This window comes from Harmonia axyridis, chromosome 1 (genome assembly GCF_914767665.1).
Source record: "Harmonia axyridis chromosome 1, icHarAxyr1.1, whole genome shotgun sequence".
Classification (NCBI taxonomy): Eukaryota; Metazoa; Arthropoda; class Insecta; order Coleoptera; family Coccinellidae; genus Harmonia; species Harmonia axyridis.
The window spans coordinates 37953233-37971186 of record NC_059501.1 but is presented as its reverse complement, the minus strand read 5'-3'; the positions used below and the strand labels follow the sequence as shown (position 1 = coordinate 37971186).

The 17954-nt window shown below is 33.2% G+C and overlaps 1 protein-coding gene and 2 long non-coding RNA genes across 4 annotated transcripts; all 3 read right to left on the bottom strand.

The window, feature by feature from the left end:
- Positions 1 to 4274: 4274 nt before the first annotated feature.
- Positions 4275 to 9679, bottom strand: LOC123671397. Its single transcript, XM_045605235.1, has 2 exons — positions 8713 to 9679; positions 4275 to 4359 (listed from the first exon to the last, which is right to left on the bottom strand). Exons 1-2 carry the CDS (start codon positions 9632 to 9634, stop codon positions 4319 to 4321), a joined length of 963 nt encoding a protein of 320 aa, XP_045461191.1. The 5' UTR covers positions 9635 to 9679; the 3' UTR covers positions 4275 to 4318.
- An 86-nt stretch (positions 9680 to 9765) lies between these two features.
- LOC123671399 lies at positions 9766 to 10227 on the bottom strand. Its single transcript, XR_006746091.1, has 3 exons — positions 10079 to 10227; positions 9927 to 10022; positions 9766 to 9843 (listed from the first exon to the last, which is right to left on the bottom strand). It is a non-coding gene; the product is annotated as an uncharacterized LOC123671399 (long non-coding RNA).
- Positions 10228 to 14404: 4177 nt separating this feature from the next.
- Positions 14405 to 16279, bottom strand: LOC123671398. 2 transcript variants are annotated; one of them, XR_006746090.1, is made up of 6 exons: positions 16057 to 16279; positions 15828 to 15953; positions 15533 to 15772; positions 14944 to 15440; positions 14792 to 14887; positions 14405 to 14708 (listed from the first exon to the last, which is right to left on the bottom strand). It is a non-coding gene; the product is annotated as an uncharacterized LOC123671398 (long non-coding RNA). The 2 variants fall into 2 exon arrangements; XR_006746089.1 differs by having other exon boundaries at positions 14944 to 15772.
- Positions 16280 to 17954: the final 1675 nt, after the last annotated feature.

Sequence of the window (17954 nt, the reverse complement as noted above, 5' to 3'; positions counted from 1 at the left end):
TTCATTTATAATGTTTAATTCAGAAATATCTCTCTATAGTAAGAGGCAGTTGCTGTGCAACATCTGATTGAAACGCACGTGTAGTGATTAGAAGAGCGTAAATCGAGTGTAAATATTGAACCCGCAAGATCTTACGACGCAGATGAATTTGAGGCATTCTGTCTCCCAAGAATGTCTCAACAAAGTGAATCCTCAACAGATACTGGTCTGGAAGAACCAGGAAATAAGGATCCCAATTATACGATCGTGACGCGAAACAAGCGGAAGAAACGAACAAAAAACCGAGATGATCCGGCAAAAAAAGTCGACGATAAGAAATCGCCAGAGATAAGATTTGAAGAACCACAGCTGCCAACAATTTCGCAAATAACACATGAGTCATCAAATACCCTGATGGAAACAGATACATCTGAAATCAATAACCCTGCCACAACACAAACAAAAACAACAACAAAACATTCCTTCAAAACATATGCGAATTTATTTCACATAACACCTATTCCTAACACAACAAGACTTCAAGTCGCCGATCAATGGATAAAATTGTTCCCAGATGGACGCGATATAATTACCCAAACCACACAGGGATTTATTGTCAAATCGAATAATTCCAAGGATAATCTCACAAAAGCGCTAAAACACATGAAGGAAATGAAACTAATCAACACCTTTTGTGAAACTTCAACCAACACCTCAGTTCACAACAAGCCCAGAACTCACTTGGAATCATATTCAGCCGTAATCTCACAGGTGGAAATAGAAATAAAAGAAGAAGAGATTAGTAATTTTCTTAAGAATAACCAAATTACACACCGATATTGTAAGAGAATTATCTCAAAGAAGACAAACAAACCATCCTTATTTATACGCATAATAACCAGCGAAGTAAAATCATATGAAAAACTAATTAATGAAGGCATCTTCTTCAAATGCAGACACTACATTGCCAAGCCAAGCTACCCACCTGATCCAATACCAGTCCCTTGTGCAAGATGTTCTCAATTTACCCACACAACGGACAAATGCAATTCACCAATAATTTGCAGCAAATGTGGACAACAACACAAGGAATCAGAATGTACAACAAGTTTACCACCAAAGTGTACTGCATGTCAATCCACAGAGCATGTAGCATGGTCCATAAAATGCCCAAAAAGACCAGTTAAGCCCATAGAAGGTATTCCAAACATCAAAATAAGATCAATAAACAAAAAATCAGCTGATATGGATATTAAAAAAGTGGAAAAAAGCAGAATACACAAAGCTATCACAATACATGATCACATCATAGAAACATACATACATAAAATCAACAAACCCAAAAATATTGAAAGACAACAACTGATTCAAAAACTCCAGAGACGCTTCATCGACAGCTACAATATTAGCACGGTACCCACTTTTGTTGGTAACAGACTTTATGTACTCATGATTGACCTCGAGAATGAAAACAAAACAGTGGATACAGAGCCAGCGGAGGGGGTGCAGCTATATGGGGACATTCATGCTTAAATTTTTGTATGCAAACATTAACAACTATATCAACAAAAAAGAGTTGATCCGATATTATCTTGAGCATAACAATGTGGACTGTACAATGTTTGTGGAAACTAAAACTAAAGCAACCACCAACATTCAATACAGGGATTGGAGGACCTTGTTCAAACATGGAAGTATATTGAACCAAAACACCAGAGGAGGTGCACTAGTGCAGGCTTCTAACAGAGTGAAAATTGGTAGAAACAATCCGCCCCACTTCAATAACCCATGGAACGATGTTCTGCATTTTACTGTTCCTTTCAATAATGAAAAAATCCATATGTTTCTGGTCTACATACACCACTCCAGCCGACTTGTTGAGGAAAATTTACTGGTGAAAGCATCACAATATAAATATTCCATTATTCTAGGAGACTTCAACGTGAACAACCGAAAAAAAACTCAAATCAACAACTTCCTCAGAAACTCAGATTTCATCAAATTGGATACACCACCAACATTCCTAATGGAAAACAACCCAGACTCCACACCAGACTTGCTAATGTGTACAAGAAATATAAAAGATAATATTCAGAACATAACTCTTACCCCAGACTTAGGATCCGATCACCTTGGAATTGAATTCTCAATTGATACAAAAAAACAGCCTGAAGAATACACTCAAGAGACCAAATTACTTTATGAAAAATGCAATATTAAAGAAGTGAATAAAAGAATGCTTGAAGTGATTGAACCACAAATTGAAATGACCCCTGAGTACATAACTTTTTTCCACAACACTCTATCAAGAATAATAACAGAGGAAACACCGACTCTCAAAAAACGGTACTTCAGCCAAACCCTTCCTCCCTACATCATAAAGTTGATAAGAACAAAAAAACAATTGTTTCGTGAATACCAGACTAACCAAGATCCAAGTTTAAAACGAAAATTCAACAAATTGAATAGGGATATTCATGACATGATCTTGCAATACAGATCCAATAAATATCTAGAGGCTTGCAAAGAAATCGAGGATCAAAAAGGCAGGACATACTGGAGAACAATTAAAAAACTTGCAAAGTACACAACCCATCAACTTTCAAATCCAATACAAGTCAATGGTGAATCTCTCATTAAGGATAAAGATATTGCTGATGCTTTCGCAAAACATTTTGAAAAGCTGTTTAAAAAATCCGCAAACAAAGAATTCAATGAGGAGCATAGGAAGCAAATAGAGAATTGGTACAAAAATGAACTACCCCAGATTCCATCAGAGATAACATTTGAACCTATCCTAGAAGAAGAATACTATACGGCACTCAACCATGGTAAGAACACAACACCTGGCTATGACAACATTCCAAGAAAAATACTGAGGAACCTAGACCCTTTAGTTCACGATATTATAATCAAAATTTATAATTATTGTCTCTCTCATTCCCTTTTTCCAAGTGAATGGAAAAAAGGCATTTTGATTACCATCCCCAAGGCAAATACAGATAATTCTAACATGGAGAACTACAGGCCTATTACACTTCTACCTACATTGGGAAAAAATTTTGAAAAAATATTGGCAGAGAGAATATGCAATGAGATAGGAAAATATATACCACCATGTCAATTCGGGTTCAAAAAGAAGACATCGACTGTGCACCCTTTAACTATACTCACTTCAAATGTTCAATGCAATAGAAAAATGGGAAATAAAACAGCTGCTATATTTATGGACATTCAGAAAGCTTTCGACAGTGTCTGGCACGCCGGTCTTATCTCCAAAATTTTCCATCTAAAGTGTCCCATTTATTTGATAAAAATTATAAACAATTTCCTTCTAGACAGAAAATTACAAGTCCGGGTCAAAGGTGAAACCTCAGAAAAATTTACAACAGCACAAGGACTACCACAAGGCTCACCACTCTCTCCTCTACTTTACAATTTGTTCTGCAGTGACTTGTACAGACAATCTGATTTCAGAAACCAGGACATCAACAGTCTACAGTATGTTCTCCAATTTGCTGATGACACAACTCTAATATCCCACCATAAAACACTGAAAGAGTGTATGAAAGGTCTACAGAAGTTGGCGGATATAACAGTGGCATGGATGAGACGTTGGAGAATACAACCTAACCCAAGGAAATCAAAACTCGTCATTTTTAACCATAAAATCAATGCCAACTCTCCTAATATAAAACTCGGAAGTGACACAATAACTCCAACAGATTCATGCAAATACCTAGGCATAAAGATTGATAACAAGTTGAACTTCAAAGCACACTTGAAACTTCAAAAGAAAAAAGCCATAACACGAGCTGGGCATTTTAGATCTCTTACATATAAAAACAAAGGAATCAGTATTAAAACAGCTAGTACCATATATAAAATGATATGCAGACCTTTATTGGACTATGGACATATAATCTTCTCAAATTCGACAAAAACAGCTCTGAATGCAATTGAGGTAGCTGAAAGAACTTGCTTACGTAAGATTACAAAAATGAGACATCCCAACAACCCCCTGCACAATCCATCCAATCAGCTTTTATATCAGACAACGGGAATAGAACCAATACTGGAAAGAATGCAAAAACTAAGTAAAAAATTCATCAATAACCAAAATAATATCAACATGATGGAGCCATTGATACAACATTACAGTAGAGCAACTACACCAAAGGCAAAGTTACCAGCTTTGCCACTTTTCGAACACTTGGAATCACTAGGATGATGTTTATTTTTATTTTTTTTTTTAATACTTATTAATAATATGTAATATAAAAATGTATGCAACTGGCTGGAAGACTGTGGTCGATAGCCATTTGATTTATCAATAAATTTAATTTCTCTCTCTTCTCTCTATCTCTCTATATGTCTCTACTATAATAATAATAATAATAATAATAATAAATACTCTTTATTTCAGAATCGTCTCAAGTTCACAACATGAAATGAAATGAAATATTGTCAAAAAAAGTAGTATATTTTCTAGTTATTTCCTAAATAATCTTGTAGGCAATAGGGTTCCATATCCATCAACATCGAGAATATTTTCTTCTTAAATATTTTGTAGTTTGTGATGTTCTTTGTTTCATTTGGTAGATGATTGTATAATAGTAGACATCTGTATTCTGCTTGTTGTTGGGTTGTTGTTAGTCTATATTTGGGATAGTTATAATTCTGTGTTCTAGTTTCATATCTTTCCTTCAGATTCTTGTATTGTTCAAATAATTCATTATTCTTATGTATAAACAGAATGCATTCTTGTATGTATAAGCCATATAATGTCAATATCCTTTTCTGCCGGAAAAATCCTCTGCATGATTGGTTGTAATTCAAGCTGCATATTAACCTCACAGCTTTTTTTTGGAGTCTGAAAAGGGATTGTATGTTTCCAGATCCGTAAAATATCAGTCCATATCTCAATTTTGATTCTATCATTGCATAGTATACAGTTTTCGTTACTTCAGGATTTAGATATTTAGCTGTTACTCTGAAAGCATACAATGATGATGCAATTTTGTCTTCTAAGTTTGCTATATGTGTTTTCCATTTCATATCACCATCAATGTATATACCAAGAAATTTTGTGTGTTCTGATATCTTGAATTCTTGTTTGTTTATGTTGATTTTTCTAGGATTTTCTATATTAGAGTGTATTGGATGGAATAATATCATCTTGGTTTTCGTTTTGTTGAGTATTAAGTTGTTATTCTCTAACCATTCTTCAGTGTAGTGCATTATTTTTTCAGTTATACTCCTGAGATCAGGCCATAATGGTTGTACTGTTAGAAGGTTTGTATCATCTACATAGTGAACATTTGTTATTTCTGTTCGGTCCTCGATCAGAGAAATATGACCAAAGTCGTTAATATAAATGAGAAACATTACTGTCCCTGCTACGCTGCCTTGTGGTATCCCCATCTTGATTTGCCGTTCTTCTGATTTTATGTCTGATCCATTTATCCGAATTTTAACCTGCTGCGTACGTCCATAGAAATAGGATTTAATCCATCTTAATGCGTTTCCCTGTATTCCATAGTGTTCAAGTTTTTGGTAGAGGATTTCTGGGTCAAGACAATCATATGCTTTGGACAGGTCCAGAAATATTCCTAGTGCCAGTTCACAATCTTCGAAGGCTTCCATAATTCTTTTTATAAATTGGAATATTGCTGTTTGTGTTGATTTTCCTTTCAAGCATCCATGTTGGTTTGAGCCAAGTAGTCTTTTTGATATGAAGAATTCCATTATTTGCTGGCAGAATGCCTGTTCGAATAATTTTGCAAATGATGAGATTATGCTAATGGGCCTGTAATTTCCATAATCTTCAGGGTCACCAGTTTTGAATTTCGGTCGTATTTCTGCTGTTTTAAGTTTTGATGGGAAATATCCTTCTGTGATAGAGTTATTAATGATATATGTTATTACCTGAATTATTTCCTCTTTGGTATGTTTAATTGTTTTGTTTGAGATTTCATCTATTCCACTTGAGGTTTTATTTTTCAACTTTTTGATAATATCCATTATATTTTGTTCATTAATTTTTTGTGTTGTAAATATATGTTGTGCTTTGGTGTATGTCATTGGCCTTTTTTTCTGGTTTATGTTTTTAGTAAGGTTAGTAGCAGCATGTAAGATGTATTCATTAAATTCATTTGCTAAATTTTCCATGTTTCGTTTCCTAGGAATTTGGGTATCATAATTGTTTTTATGTAGAGAATTTACAATGGACCAGATTGTTTTATTTTTATTGTCTGAATTTTCTATGAGTTTTCCGAAGTTGTCAGTTTTGTTTTTGGTGAGCAGTTTATCATATTTTTGTTTTGTTATTATGTATTTATTCCAGAATTTTTTATTTTTAGTGCTCAGTATAAATAATATATCTAACTCATGTTTTGTTTGTTGAATTTCAATATTGTTGTGTTTTGGTTTGTGCTTTTTAGATTTTATTGGAATTTTTATGAGAGGACAGCTGTTATTGAAGTGTTCAAGATAAATATTATGGAATATATTAAACTGTTCATTAATGTTTTTTTGATCACACTCATAAACTGATGACCAGTTCTGTTGGGATAATGATTTTTTTAAATCGTTGAGGTTTTTTTTAGATAACGCTCTTATGTGAGTATAATTGATAGTTTTATTGAGTGAAAAAGATATTTTTTGTGCGAGGTGATCTGATATATGAGTTTGTAATATCTCTGTGCTATAAGGAGAGTTTACTTTGACATAAATACCATCTAAGCATGTTGATGTTGAGTGGGTTATTCTTGTAGGTTCAAATATTGTTTGCTCGATTCCGAAGGTTTTTAGGAAGTTCGTCCAATCTCTTTTTGTTTTGTTTTCTTGTAGCATATTGATGTTGAAATCTCCTGTTATTATTATTTCATAGTTTTCCTTTGTGAGTTTTTCTAAAATAGGTGTTAACTGTGTTGTAATTTGTTCTGTATTTCCATCATTATATACAGCAAGACATATCCATTTTTTGTGGTCTAAGTGGTACTCTATGGCAGCACACTCAAATTGTTTTATTTTTGATATTTTCCCTATATCTTGTCTTTCCCATGAATCTATGTCATTTCTGACAAATATTGCAGTTCCTCCATGTTCTCCTAGTGGTCTACAATATTTAGCTGTTAAAGTGAAGTTTTTTATGGTGTGATGCATGATTTGTTTTTCCGTTTTCCAATGTTCCGAGATGCATACTATTTTTATATCTGGATTTTCGTCTGTTAGTTTTTCTAGTTTTTCTGTTGCATTTCCAATTGATCTTATATTTTGATGAAAGATTGTGATTTTATATTGATTGTTTTGTTTTTTCTGATCATTTACAGTTGATTGTTTATGGGGGGTCTTTTGTCTAAAAAATGTTGTCCCCTTTTGAAATCAAATCTTGTGTATTTTATTCCAGTTGGCCAGAAATCGTTTTCATATGCAATATCTTTCATTTCAAAAGGGACACCTAACATGATGCTGTTATAATGTATGTTTTCATTATTCCTCAAGTTCAATATTTTCACTGATATTTTATTCTCTTGTACTTTTCCTTTATTGGCGATAAATTTGATTATATCTGTCTCTGTAACATCTTTATGTATTCTTGATATAAACAGCCAGGCTTTTTTGTCTTCATTCAATTTGGATGATTTGAATGTTGTATTATTATTTATTCCAGTCCCTGTTTTAACTTTATGTCTTTTATTAACTTTATATTTGACTTCTTTAAATCCGTTCACATCATTTATATTTGTGAGCTCATGTTCCATTTGTTTATTTATCGTTTCTTGATTCTGAGTGTTTACATTCTTCGTTTTAAGGTTAAGTTGTTTATTCACAGAGGTTGATTGAAATACTTTTGAAGGATCTGTATTCTGATTGTCCGTTTTATTTTCCTTCTGTGGTCTCATCATAGGTTTGGTTATGGGATTTGTTTTGTTTATGATATTAACTGGGTTATTTTGGTTATCTGTTATCTGTGCATATGATTTTTTATGAATGTTTTGGTTCTCCATTTGTGTTATTTTTCCTCTTAGAAGGGAGTTGTTTTCCATCAATACCTGATTTTTCTCTGTCATCTCCTGTAGAAGCCTTTTGAGAAGTGTATTTTCCATTTCAAGCATTTTTATCGCCGTATTCGGTTCGACCATCTCATGTTTACATGTTGCATTTTCTTGGTTTGCGGCACGTAGCATGCAAGATTTGTGGAAATTGTTGTCGCATTTGCCACATTTTACACTTTCTTTAACTTTTCTAACACAATAATGACATTTATTATCACTATTTTCACCGTCCTTTTGGGAGCTAGTATCCGTATCACTTTCATTTGTCGCCATTTTGAATTAGCTGACGTAATCAACGCGAGCTTATGACTCGCGCTTACTGGGAATTCCTCGTTCATGGGGAACAATTGCAAGCCCCAATCCCTAGCACGAAGGAGGTTCAACGGGTTACCCGGTCCTCTCGGACAGGGAAGACACGCTGATTCCTTCAGTGTAGCGCGCGTGCGGCCCAGAACATCTAAGGGCATCACAGACCTGTTATTGCTCAATCTCGTGCGGCTAGAAGCCGCCTGTCCCTCTAAGAAGAATATAATGTACGCAGACAGTAAAAACCCACCGACCGAAGCCGGGGGCCTTTGAGGATGTCTAATACGCCTAGTTAGCAGGCTAGAGTCTCGTTCGTTATCGGAATTAACCAGACAAATCGCTCCACCAACTAAGAACGGCCATGCACCTATATTTACAGTTTCAAGCGAAAAATTATCACTAGAATCGGAATCTATGAATTCTTCATTTATTTCATTAACCTCTCTTTTCTTGGATTTAAGGAACTTCTTTTTTATACAACCAATTTCAAAGTGATTCATTTTCATGCAAAACCAACATATTTTACCATATGCTGGACATTTATTTTTTTCATGATTCAAATTGCATCTTTTACAAATGAAATGGACCTGATTCTTTTTATTAAAATTTGAGTTACTTATCTTATTCCGCTCAAAGTTTCCTCGATTTTTCCGTGAATATTCCTGGATTGCATCCATTGCCGTTTCCATTCCTTTATTGCCCATTTCCGTTGTCTGCTTGCGACTTGTCTCGAAAATTTGGCAAATTTCTTCTGCTTTTGCCATGGTCAAATCTTCAATTTGTAGTAATTTTTCCCGAAGGTGGTTGTCACAAATCCCCATTATCAGCTTGTCTCTCACCATTTCCATGTCCTTTTCATATTCGCACGTTGCTACCTTGGTTTTCAATTCTAATATATATTGCGTCAACGATTGTCCCTCTTTTTGATTCCAGCTTAAGAATTTGTATCTCTCGTAAATCAAATTCTTTTTAGGTTCACAATATTTCTTGAATTTGTCTATAACATCTGCTAATTTCGCTGAACTTCTTAGCTTGAATGTATTATAGATTTCAATACCCTCGTCGCCAATTAAATGCAAAAATATCGCAACTTTTACACTTTCATCCTCTTCTTTGTCTTTTCCTGATGCTTTCATGTACAGGTTAAATTTTTGTATCCACGTGGACCAATTCTTTGAAATGTTTCCAGAAAAATCCATTGTAGTTGGAGTTCTCAAACCCTCCATTTTCAAATGAATAATTTCTTGAATACGTTTTATGAATTTATCGTGTTTTACACCTGACACCATGTAACGTTGTCGAGCGAGATTTCTTCAGGTTTTTAAATGATATTCACAAATGACTGATAAGCATAGACCTTATATCACATGGACAGGCCCTAACGAGACTTTCACGAAGAGTTCGCGTCAGGCTGAATATGAACTCCTCCAAATCTTGAAATTTATGAATCTTCTTCTCCTTATCTCTCCAAGGATCAGTTATGATACATTCATTTTTCCTGAAAAATACATATTATAATTTTATAAGTTGTTGTTCACATATGTTAAAAGTAATTTTCAACTAAATAACAATTTAAGATACCCATTTTCAGCCTTTCAGTGAATGAGCTTCCCTAAAGATGAATTTTTAAGCCACGGCACAGAATATGTTCCTCATTTAGTATGGCAATCTAAAAAACTGAAAATTTCAAACTATTTGATCTTCATATTTGGTTTTTCTTGAATTGAACTTACATTATTATCATTTAAATCACACCTAGTATCATAAGTATTTATGGACTTGTCTGTACCAAACCAACTGTTGTGTTCTTAAGATCAATAATATCATGTCTTATTTCCATTCTATGTCTTATTGTATCATTTGGTATCATGTCCCTTTCAGATTTTCCAGCTGCTGTTCACTCAAGAGACCAAATTACTTTATGAAAAATGCAATATTAAAGAAGTGAATAAAAGAATGCTTGAAGTGATTGAACCACAAATTGAAATGACCCCTGAGTACATAACTTTTTTCCACAACACTCTATCAAGAATAATAACAGAGGAAACACCGACTCTCAAAAAACGGTACTTCAGCCAAACCCTTCCTCCCTACATCATAAAGTTGATAAGAACAAAAAAACAATTGTTTCGTGAATACCAGACTAACCAAGATCCAAGTTTAAAACGAAAATTCAACAAATTGAATAGGGATATTCATGACATGATCTTGCAATACAGATCCAATAAATATCTAGAGGCTTGCAAAGAAATCGAGGATCAAAAAGGCAGGACATACTGGAGAACAATTAAAAAACTTGCAAAGTACACAACCCATCAACTTTCAAATCCAATACAAGTCAATGGTGAATCTCTCATTAAGGATAAAGATATTGCTGATGCTTTCGCAAAACATTTTGAAAAGCTGTTTAAAAAATCCGCAAACAAAGAATTCAATGAGGAGCATAGGAAGCAAATAGAGAATTGGTACAAAAATGAACTACCCCAGATTCCATCAGAGATAACATTTGAACCTATCCTAGAAGAAGAATACTATACGGCACTCAACCATGGTAAGAACACAACACCTGGCTATGACAACATTCCAAGAAAAATACTGAGGAACCTAGACCCTTTAGTTCACGATATTATAATCAAAATTTATAATTATTGTCTCTCTCATTCCCTTTTTCCAAGTGAATGGAAAAAAGGCATTTTGATTACCATCCCCAAGGCAAATACAGATAATTCTAACATGGAGAACTACAGGCCTATTACACTTCTACCTACATTGGGAAAAAATTTTGAAAAAATATTGGCAGAGAGAATATGCAATGAGATAGGAAAATATATACCACCATGTCAATTCGGGTTCAAAAAGAAGACATCGACTGTGCACCCTTTAACTATACTCACTTCAAATGTTCAATGCAATAGAAAAATGGGAAATAAAACAGCTGCTATATTTATGGACATTCAGAAAGCTTTCGACAGTGTCTGGCACGCCGGTCTTATCTCCAAAATTTTCCATCTAAAGTGTCCCATTTATTTGATAAAAATTATAAACAATTTCCTTCTAGACAGAAAATTACAAGTCCGGGTCAAAGGTGAAACCTCAGAAAAATTTACAACAGCACAAGGACTACCACAAGGCTCACCACTCTCTCCTCTACTTTACAATTTGTTCTGCAGTGACTTGTACAGACAATCTGATTTCAGAAACCAGGACATCAACAGTCTACAGTATGTTCTCCAATTTGCTGATGACACAACTCTAATATCCCACCATAAAACACTGAAAGAGTGTATGAAAGGTCTACAGAAGTTGGCGGATATAACAGTGGCATGGATGAGACGTTGGAGAATACAACCTAACCCAAGGAAATCAAAACTCGTCATTTTTAACCATAAAATCAATGCCAACTCTCCTAATATAAAACTCGGAAGTGACACAATAACTCCAACAGATTCATGCAAATACCTAGGCATAAAGATTGATAACAAGTTGAACTTCAAAGCACACTTGAAACTTCAAAAGAAAAAAGCCATAACACGAGCTGGGCATTTTAGATCTCTTACATATAAAAACAAAGGAATCAGTATTAAAACAGCTAGTACCATATATAAAATGATATGCAGACCTTTATTGGACTATGGACATATAATCTTCTCAAATTCGACAAAAACAGCTCTGAATGCAATTGAGGTAGCTGAAAGAACTTGCTTACGTAAGATTACAAAAATGAGACATCCCAACAACCCCCTGCACAATCCATCCAATCAGCTTTTATATCAGACAACGGGAATAGAACCAATACTGGAAAGAATGCAAAAACTAAGTAAAAAATTCATCAATAACCAAAATAATATCAACATGATGGAGCCATTGATACAACATTACAGTAGAGCAACTACACCAAAGGCAAAGTTACCAGCTTTGCCACTTTTCGAACACTTGGAATCACTAGGATGATGTTTATTTTTATTTTTTTTTTTAATACTTATTAATAATATGTAATATAAAAATGTATGCAACTGGCTGGAAGACTGTGGTCGATAGCCATTTGATTTATCAATAAATTTAATTTCTCTCTCTTCTCTCTATCTCTCTATATGTCTCTACTATATTTACAGTTTCAAGCGAAAAATTATCACTAGAATCGGAATCTATGAATTCTTCATTTATTTCATTAACCTCTCTTTTCTTGGATTTAAGGAACTTCTTTTTTATACAACCAATTTCAAAGTGATTCATTTTCATGCAAAACCAACATATTTTACCATATGCTGGACATTTATTTTTTTCATGATTCAAATTGCATCTTTTACAAATGAAATGGACCTGATTCTTTTTATTAAAATTTGAGTTACTTATCTTATTCCGCTCAAAGTTTCCTCGATTTTTCCGTGAATATTCCTGGATTGCATCCATTGCCGTTTCCATTCCTTTATTGCCCATTTCCGTTGTCTGCTTGCGACTTGTCTCGAAAATTTGGCAAATTTCTTCTGCTTTTGCCATGGTCAAATCTTCAATTTGTAGTAATTTTTCCCGAAGGTGGTTGTCACAAATCCCCATTATCAGCTTGTCTCTCACCATTTCCATGTCCTTTTCATATTCGCACGTTGCTACCTTGGTTTTCAATTCTAATATATATTGCGTCAACGATTGTCCCTCTTTTTGATTCCAGCTTAAGAATTTGTATCTCTCGTAAATCAAATTCTTTTTAGGTTCACAATATTTCTTGAATTTGTCTATAACATCTGCTAATTTCGCTGAACTTCTTAGCTTGAATGTATTATAGATTTCAATACCCTCGTCGCCAATTAAATGCAAAAATATCGCAACTTTTACACTTTCATCCTCTTCTTTGTCTTTTCCTGATGCTTTCATGTACAGGTTAAATTTTTGTATCCACGTGGACCAATTCTTTGAAATGTTTCCAGAAAAATCCATTGTAGTTGGAGTTCTCAAACCCTCCATTTTCAAATGAATAATTTCTTGAATACGTTTTATGAATTTATCGTGTTTTACACCTGACACCATGTAACGTTGTCGAGCGAGATTTCTTCAGGTTTTTAAATGATATTCACAAATGACTGATAAGCATAGACCTTATATCACATGGACAGGCCCTAACGAGACTTTCACGAAGAGTTCGCGTCAGGCTGAATATGAAAGACAGAGATGCAGCTAGATGAGTCAATGTCAAAATCATATGACCAAAACATTGGACTTACGTTTTGAAAATCTTGAATTTTTCTTTTATTTTGAATGAAACTCATTGTTATTTTGATATATTGGAATTCTAGCAATGTAAACGAGGGTTAGAATTGCTTGAAATCTTTCTTATATTAATCTATTTTCGACTATCAAACGTTTAATTTTTGTTTGAGAATTTATGGAAAAAGCTATAATAAATAATATTTTTATTATTTATATACCAAGAAAGGAAAGCATTTTTTCCTTAGGTATGTATATAGTCTTTTCTACTACTTTTAAGGTCGTCATTTTTATCAGTCAGGGAGGAAAATGGTACTTCTACTCCTGCCGGGAGGAAAACATTTTTCCTTCCTTCTTTAGGGGCGAGAATGAAGTTTTCTATTAAGATAGTAGAAAAAATATATTTTTTTATTATATCGCAACTTAAAATGAAAATAATTTTCATATATTTTTATTAAGTAAAAATCGTTATATTATGTTATTATTGAGTGAAGATGATCATTCTTTCAAATGTTTGGTTGGAATAATCAATTCAATATAGACTAATTCTTAAATATAACCATTTAAAGATTCAAAATGAAAGTATACTGCTTAGTAATCACCTATTTGTGTTGTTCTATTTTATTACTTTGGCTTTCGACAACCAAAATTCTAAGTACAAATATTATTGATGGTAGAATGAAAAATCATTTTTACAAACAATTTTAGCGTTTAAATACAAGCAGTTATGTCTATTACATTTCATTCTTCAATTTTCTATTACTTCCAACTAGTTTAGTTCAAGTCACTTATCAATTTGATAATAGTAAAATCTTTCAAAAAATTGTTTCCAGATAACACAGGCAATTAAAAAAAAAAAAGTTTATGAAGAATTGTATTCATTAAGTTTTCATTGCTGTTCAAAATACATTATTACAATAAATGATTTAAAAAATGGTCCGACTCTAGCCTATCAGCGCATGAGGAAGAACATATTCGCAGTCGGATTTCTCACTCTCCACTAAGGAGGATATTCACTCTTCCAATCATTTAATATCCAGGATATTGAAAAATATCAGGATTGAGCTCTTCCTCTTCTTAGTTCTAAACTCCTCCAAATCTTGAAATTTATGAATCTTCTTCTCCTTATCTCTCCAAGGATCAGTTATGATACATTCATTTTTCCTGAAAAATACATATTATAATTTTATAAGTTGTTGTTCACATATGTTAAAAGTAATTTTCAACTAAATAACAATTTAAGATACCCATTTTCAGCCTTTCAGTGAATGAGCTTCCCTAAAGATGAATTTTTAAGCCACGGCACAGAATATGTTCCTCATTTAGTATGGCAATCTAAAAAACTGAAAATTTCAAACTATTTGATCTTCATATTTGGTTTTTCTTGAATTGAACTTACATTATTATCATTTAAATCACACCTAGTATCATAAGTATTTATGGACTTGTCTGTACCAAACCAACTGTTGTGTTCTTAAGATCAATAATATCATGTCTTATTTCCATTCTATGTCTTATTGTATCATTTGGTATCATGTCCCTTTCAGATTTTCCAGCTGCTGTTCACTTCAGAGCTGTATGTTATTATGCTCCTAATTATTAAGTACATTTTTTCTTATTATTCACATTTATGTTTTTAATCGATAATATCCTATTTAACATTGAGATTATTGGTTTTCTTTGGATGTTTCTCTCAGATATTACTTCGTCTAGTGTTCCATTCTTGGAAATCCTCATTCCCAGGTTTCTAATTTCTAGTATTTCTAATATTAGTATTCAATCTTGGGGAAAAATCTTCCATGGCAGCAGCAGAGGATTTTGATATTATAAACAGTTGTACCGTCTCTGGTTGCCCCATCTCTTGCTGTTTTGTCTCTGGCTGGTCCTGTTCAATTTCTTTTGCAATAATTATTTATATGAATGAATAAAATAAGGGACGGAAAATAAATAGATATTTCACATCCATAAAAAATAAAATATTAATGTACCTTCAATATTATCTTCAAGACATTTATCTCCATAATTTAATCTCTCAGGCATATAATTGGAGAAACTGAAAACTGAAGGAATAACATCTTTTTTCAGAGTTTTTGTACCATGAATATTAATAAATTATGTTGATGAAAACGGTTGCTGCATATTTTCAACAAGGAAAAAGGGTTGAAATCAATTCTTCTTCAGCTTTCATCTACTGTTCCCTTAATTCGCATCCTTTGGAAAACTGTGAACTGATATTTCCTTTATGTGTGAATTCAGAGGGTATTAAAAGAAATAAATACTTACGAATGAAATTTCAACTTTTGGCTTTTTTCTAATCTCGCTGTACAATTGAAGGCTGCACGAGTGTGAGGCATTTTATTTGAAAATTAGTTCTTTTGGTGCTTTGAATTTCGTAATAGCAGATGGATTCTAGAAAAACATGAGCTTTCAATTAATTTTCAAGATGAAATCGGCCTTTCAATAAGTTTCATGAACTTATTGAAATCCGATAAAGATTTCACGGAATACTTACCGCTAATTCCTTTTATTAGAATGTTCAACACTTTTACAAATCGAATCAATCAGATTAACTATGTGTTCAATTCAGAATGAGAGAAAAATTAGCGATTTTCTGAATGTGAGTTCAATGTTTTGATCATATGATTTTGACGTTGACTCATCTAGCTCCATCTCTCTCTTTCATATGCGGCATGCCAGAATTTCTCTCTAAGGGCCTGTCCATTTGATATTAGGTCTATGCTGATAAGGCAGTTTTATATTTATTGTTTCTATCTTATTTATGTCTCTACATTGAATGAATCGTAAAGTAAAGAATTACCAACATATTTGTTATTTATACCATATCGATGCGTTGTTGCCACATTTGATATAATTCTTAATAACTAACTATTTAAAATGTTGACTATGTTACAATTATATTCCATTCATTTGAGTAAAAATTCGATATGAACTGAATTGTAATTTATTGTGAATGTTTGCAGTGTCTAAAATCAGTATTTCCTTTTTAAACGGCACCAGGCAGATGAGGGAATTCGAAAAATTTTAAAGAGCGCCACCTTACATCACTCTGGTGAAGCAGACCACCAAAGCAACAGGTGGGTCTCTCGAAAAGTCTGAAACAAAATCGAATCAGTAAACACACCAGGTATTCTATGCATCTTACCTCAGAGTAATATACATGTATATTTATTACTCTATGCTTACTACCCACTTAGCAGAAAACCACAAAAATGAATTTATTCACTGAAACTATGGAAACGAACAGATTTTTCCGACATCAACAGTAATAAAATTATCCTTTCAAATAATTAAATATCGAAAAGGTAAGATTTTTCGCAAACTTCTGTTCGAAATTGAGTTGCCGTACATTCTGTATTGTGCAAAGCATTCATTTACTTTTTACAGATGACTCACAAACCTTACATGTTCAACATGTGTTTAGAACAATCCCTTAGAAATCTAGTGAAAGCAGGAATATCTGGTCTTGTGGGGGGATACCTATTTTGGAAATTTCGTTGCGATTATCAAAAGAAGAAATATGCCGAATTTCACGCGTAAATATATATTGCATTCCCACTTGAAATACTCCTGTAATTTTTTTTTTTCAGGAATTATGATATTGATAAAGAATTCGAGAGAATGAAGGCGAAGGGTCTCTTCACATCTTGTTAAGAATTTAATTTGTTGACAATGACATATTGTGTTACTTCAATTTTCAAATGTTGAAATATTTTCCTGTAATTAATAAAGGTGTTTTAAATGTTTTTCATTCTGACTGTTTGAACTCTCTGCTGACATAATTTTATGAAATACAGGGTGTATATAAATAGTTGCGAAAAAATTTAGGGAATAATTTATTGTCAAAAAAATAGGGTGAGTCTTTCATGTATGTAAATTTTTTTGAGCCCCCTGAAAATGGCGCCCGAAAAGTAATTTTTAATTTGTCTCTCAAAAACCGAAAAATTCACAAAAATTAAATTAAGCTAATATTTATGAGGCCAAGAAGGCATTCAAAAAAATTTTGGTGCAGTTTCTCTATGATTCGAAGGGGTAGAAAAAGTCAACTTGTTTAGATTTATATTTTGATTACAATGAGAAATTTAATTTTGGATAGCCTGATCCATTCTTAACAAATAAGAACCTTTTTAATTTTTTGGCTAAAATTCACGGTCTTTGAGAATTATTTTCGACCTCAAGATTAAGATTCAATTGAAGAGGTTCCATTCCACTGCGACCCAATGGTCTATTGTGCCCCCAATCAGAGCTATTTTCTCCATAACGTGATTTAGAGCTCGCCTTCCAGCTCCAGAGTTCTAATGAACTTCAATATCGAGGATGGCTTCAAGGAGGCTAATTGATCGAGTAAAACTCCGCCAGAATATCTGCCAACCAACATTTTTCAATGTGAAA

Bases quoted from the DNA above. Each gene is read 5' to 3' on its own strand.
- LOC123671397 (XM_045605235.1), bottom strand. From the start codon at position 9,634: ATGGTGTCAGGTGTAAAACACGATAAATTCATAAAACGTATTCAAGAA. The intron at 4,360-8,712 runs GTGCATGGCCGT...TTATTATTATAG, and splicing joins GCTTGAAACTGTAAATATAG to TAGAGACATATAGAGAGATA.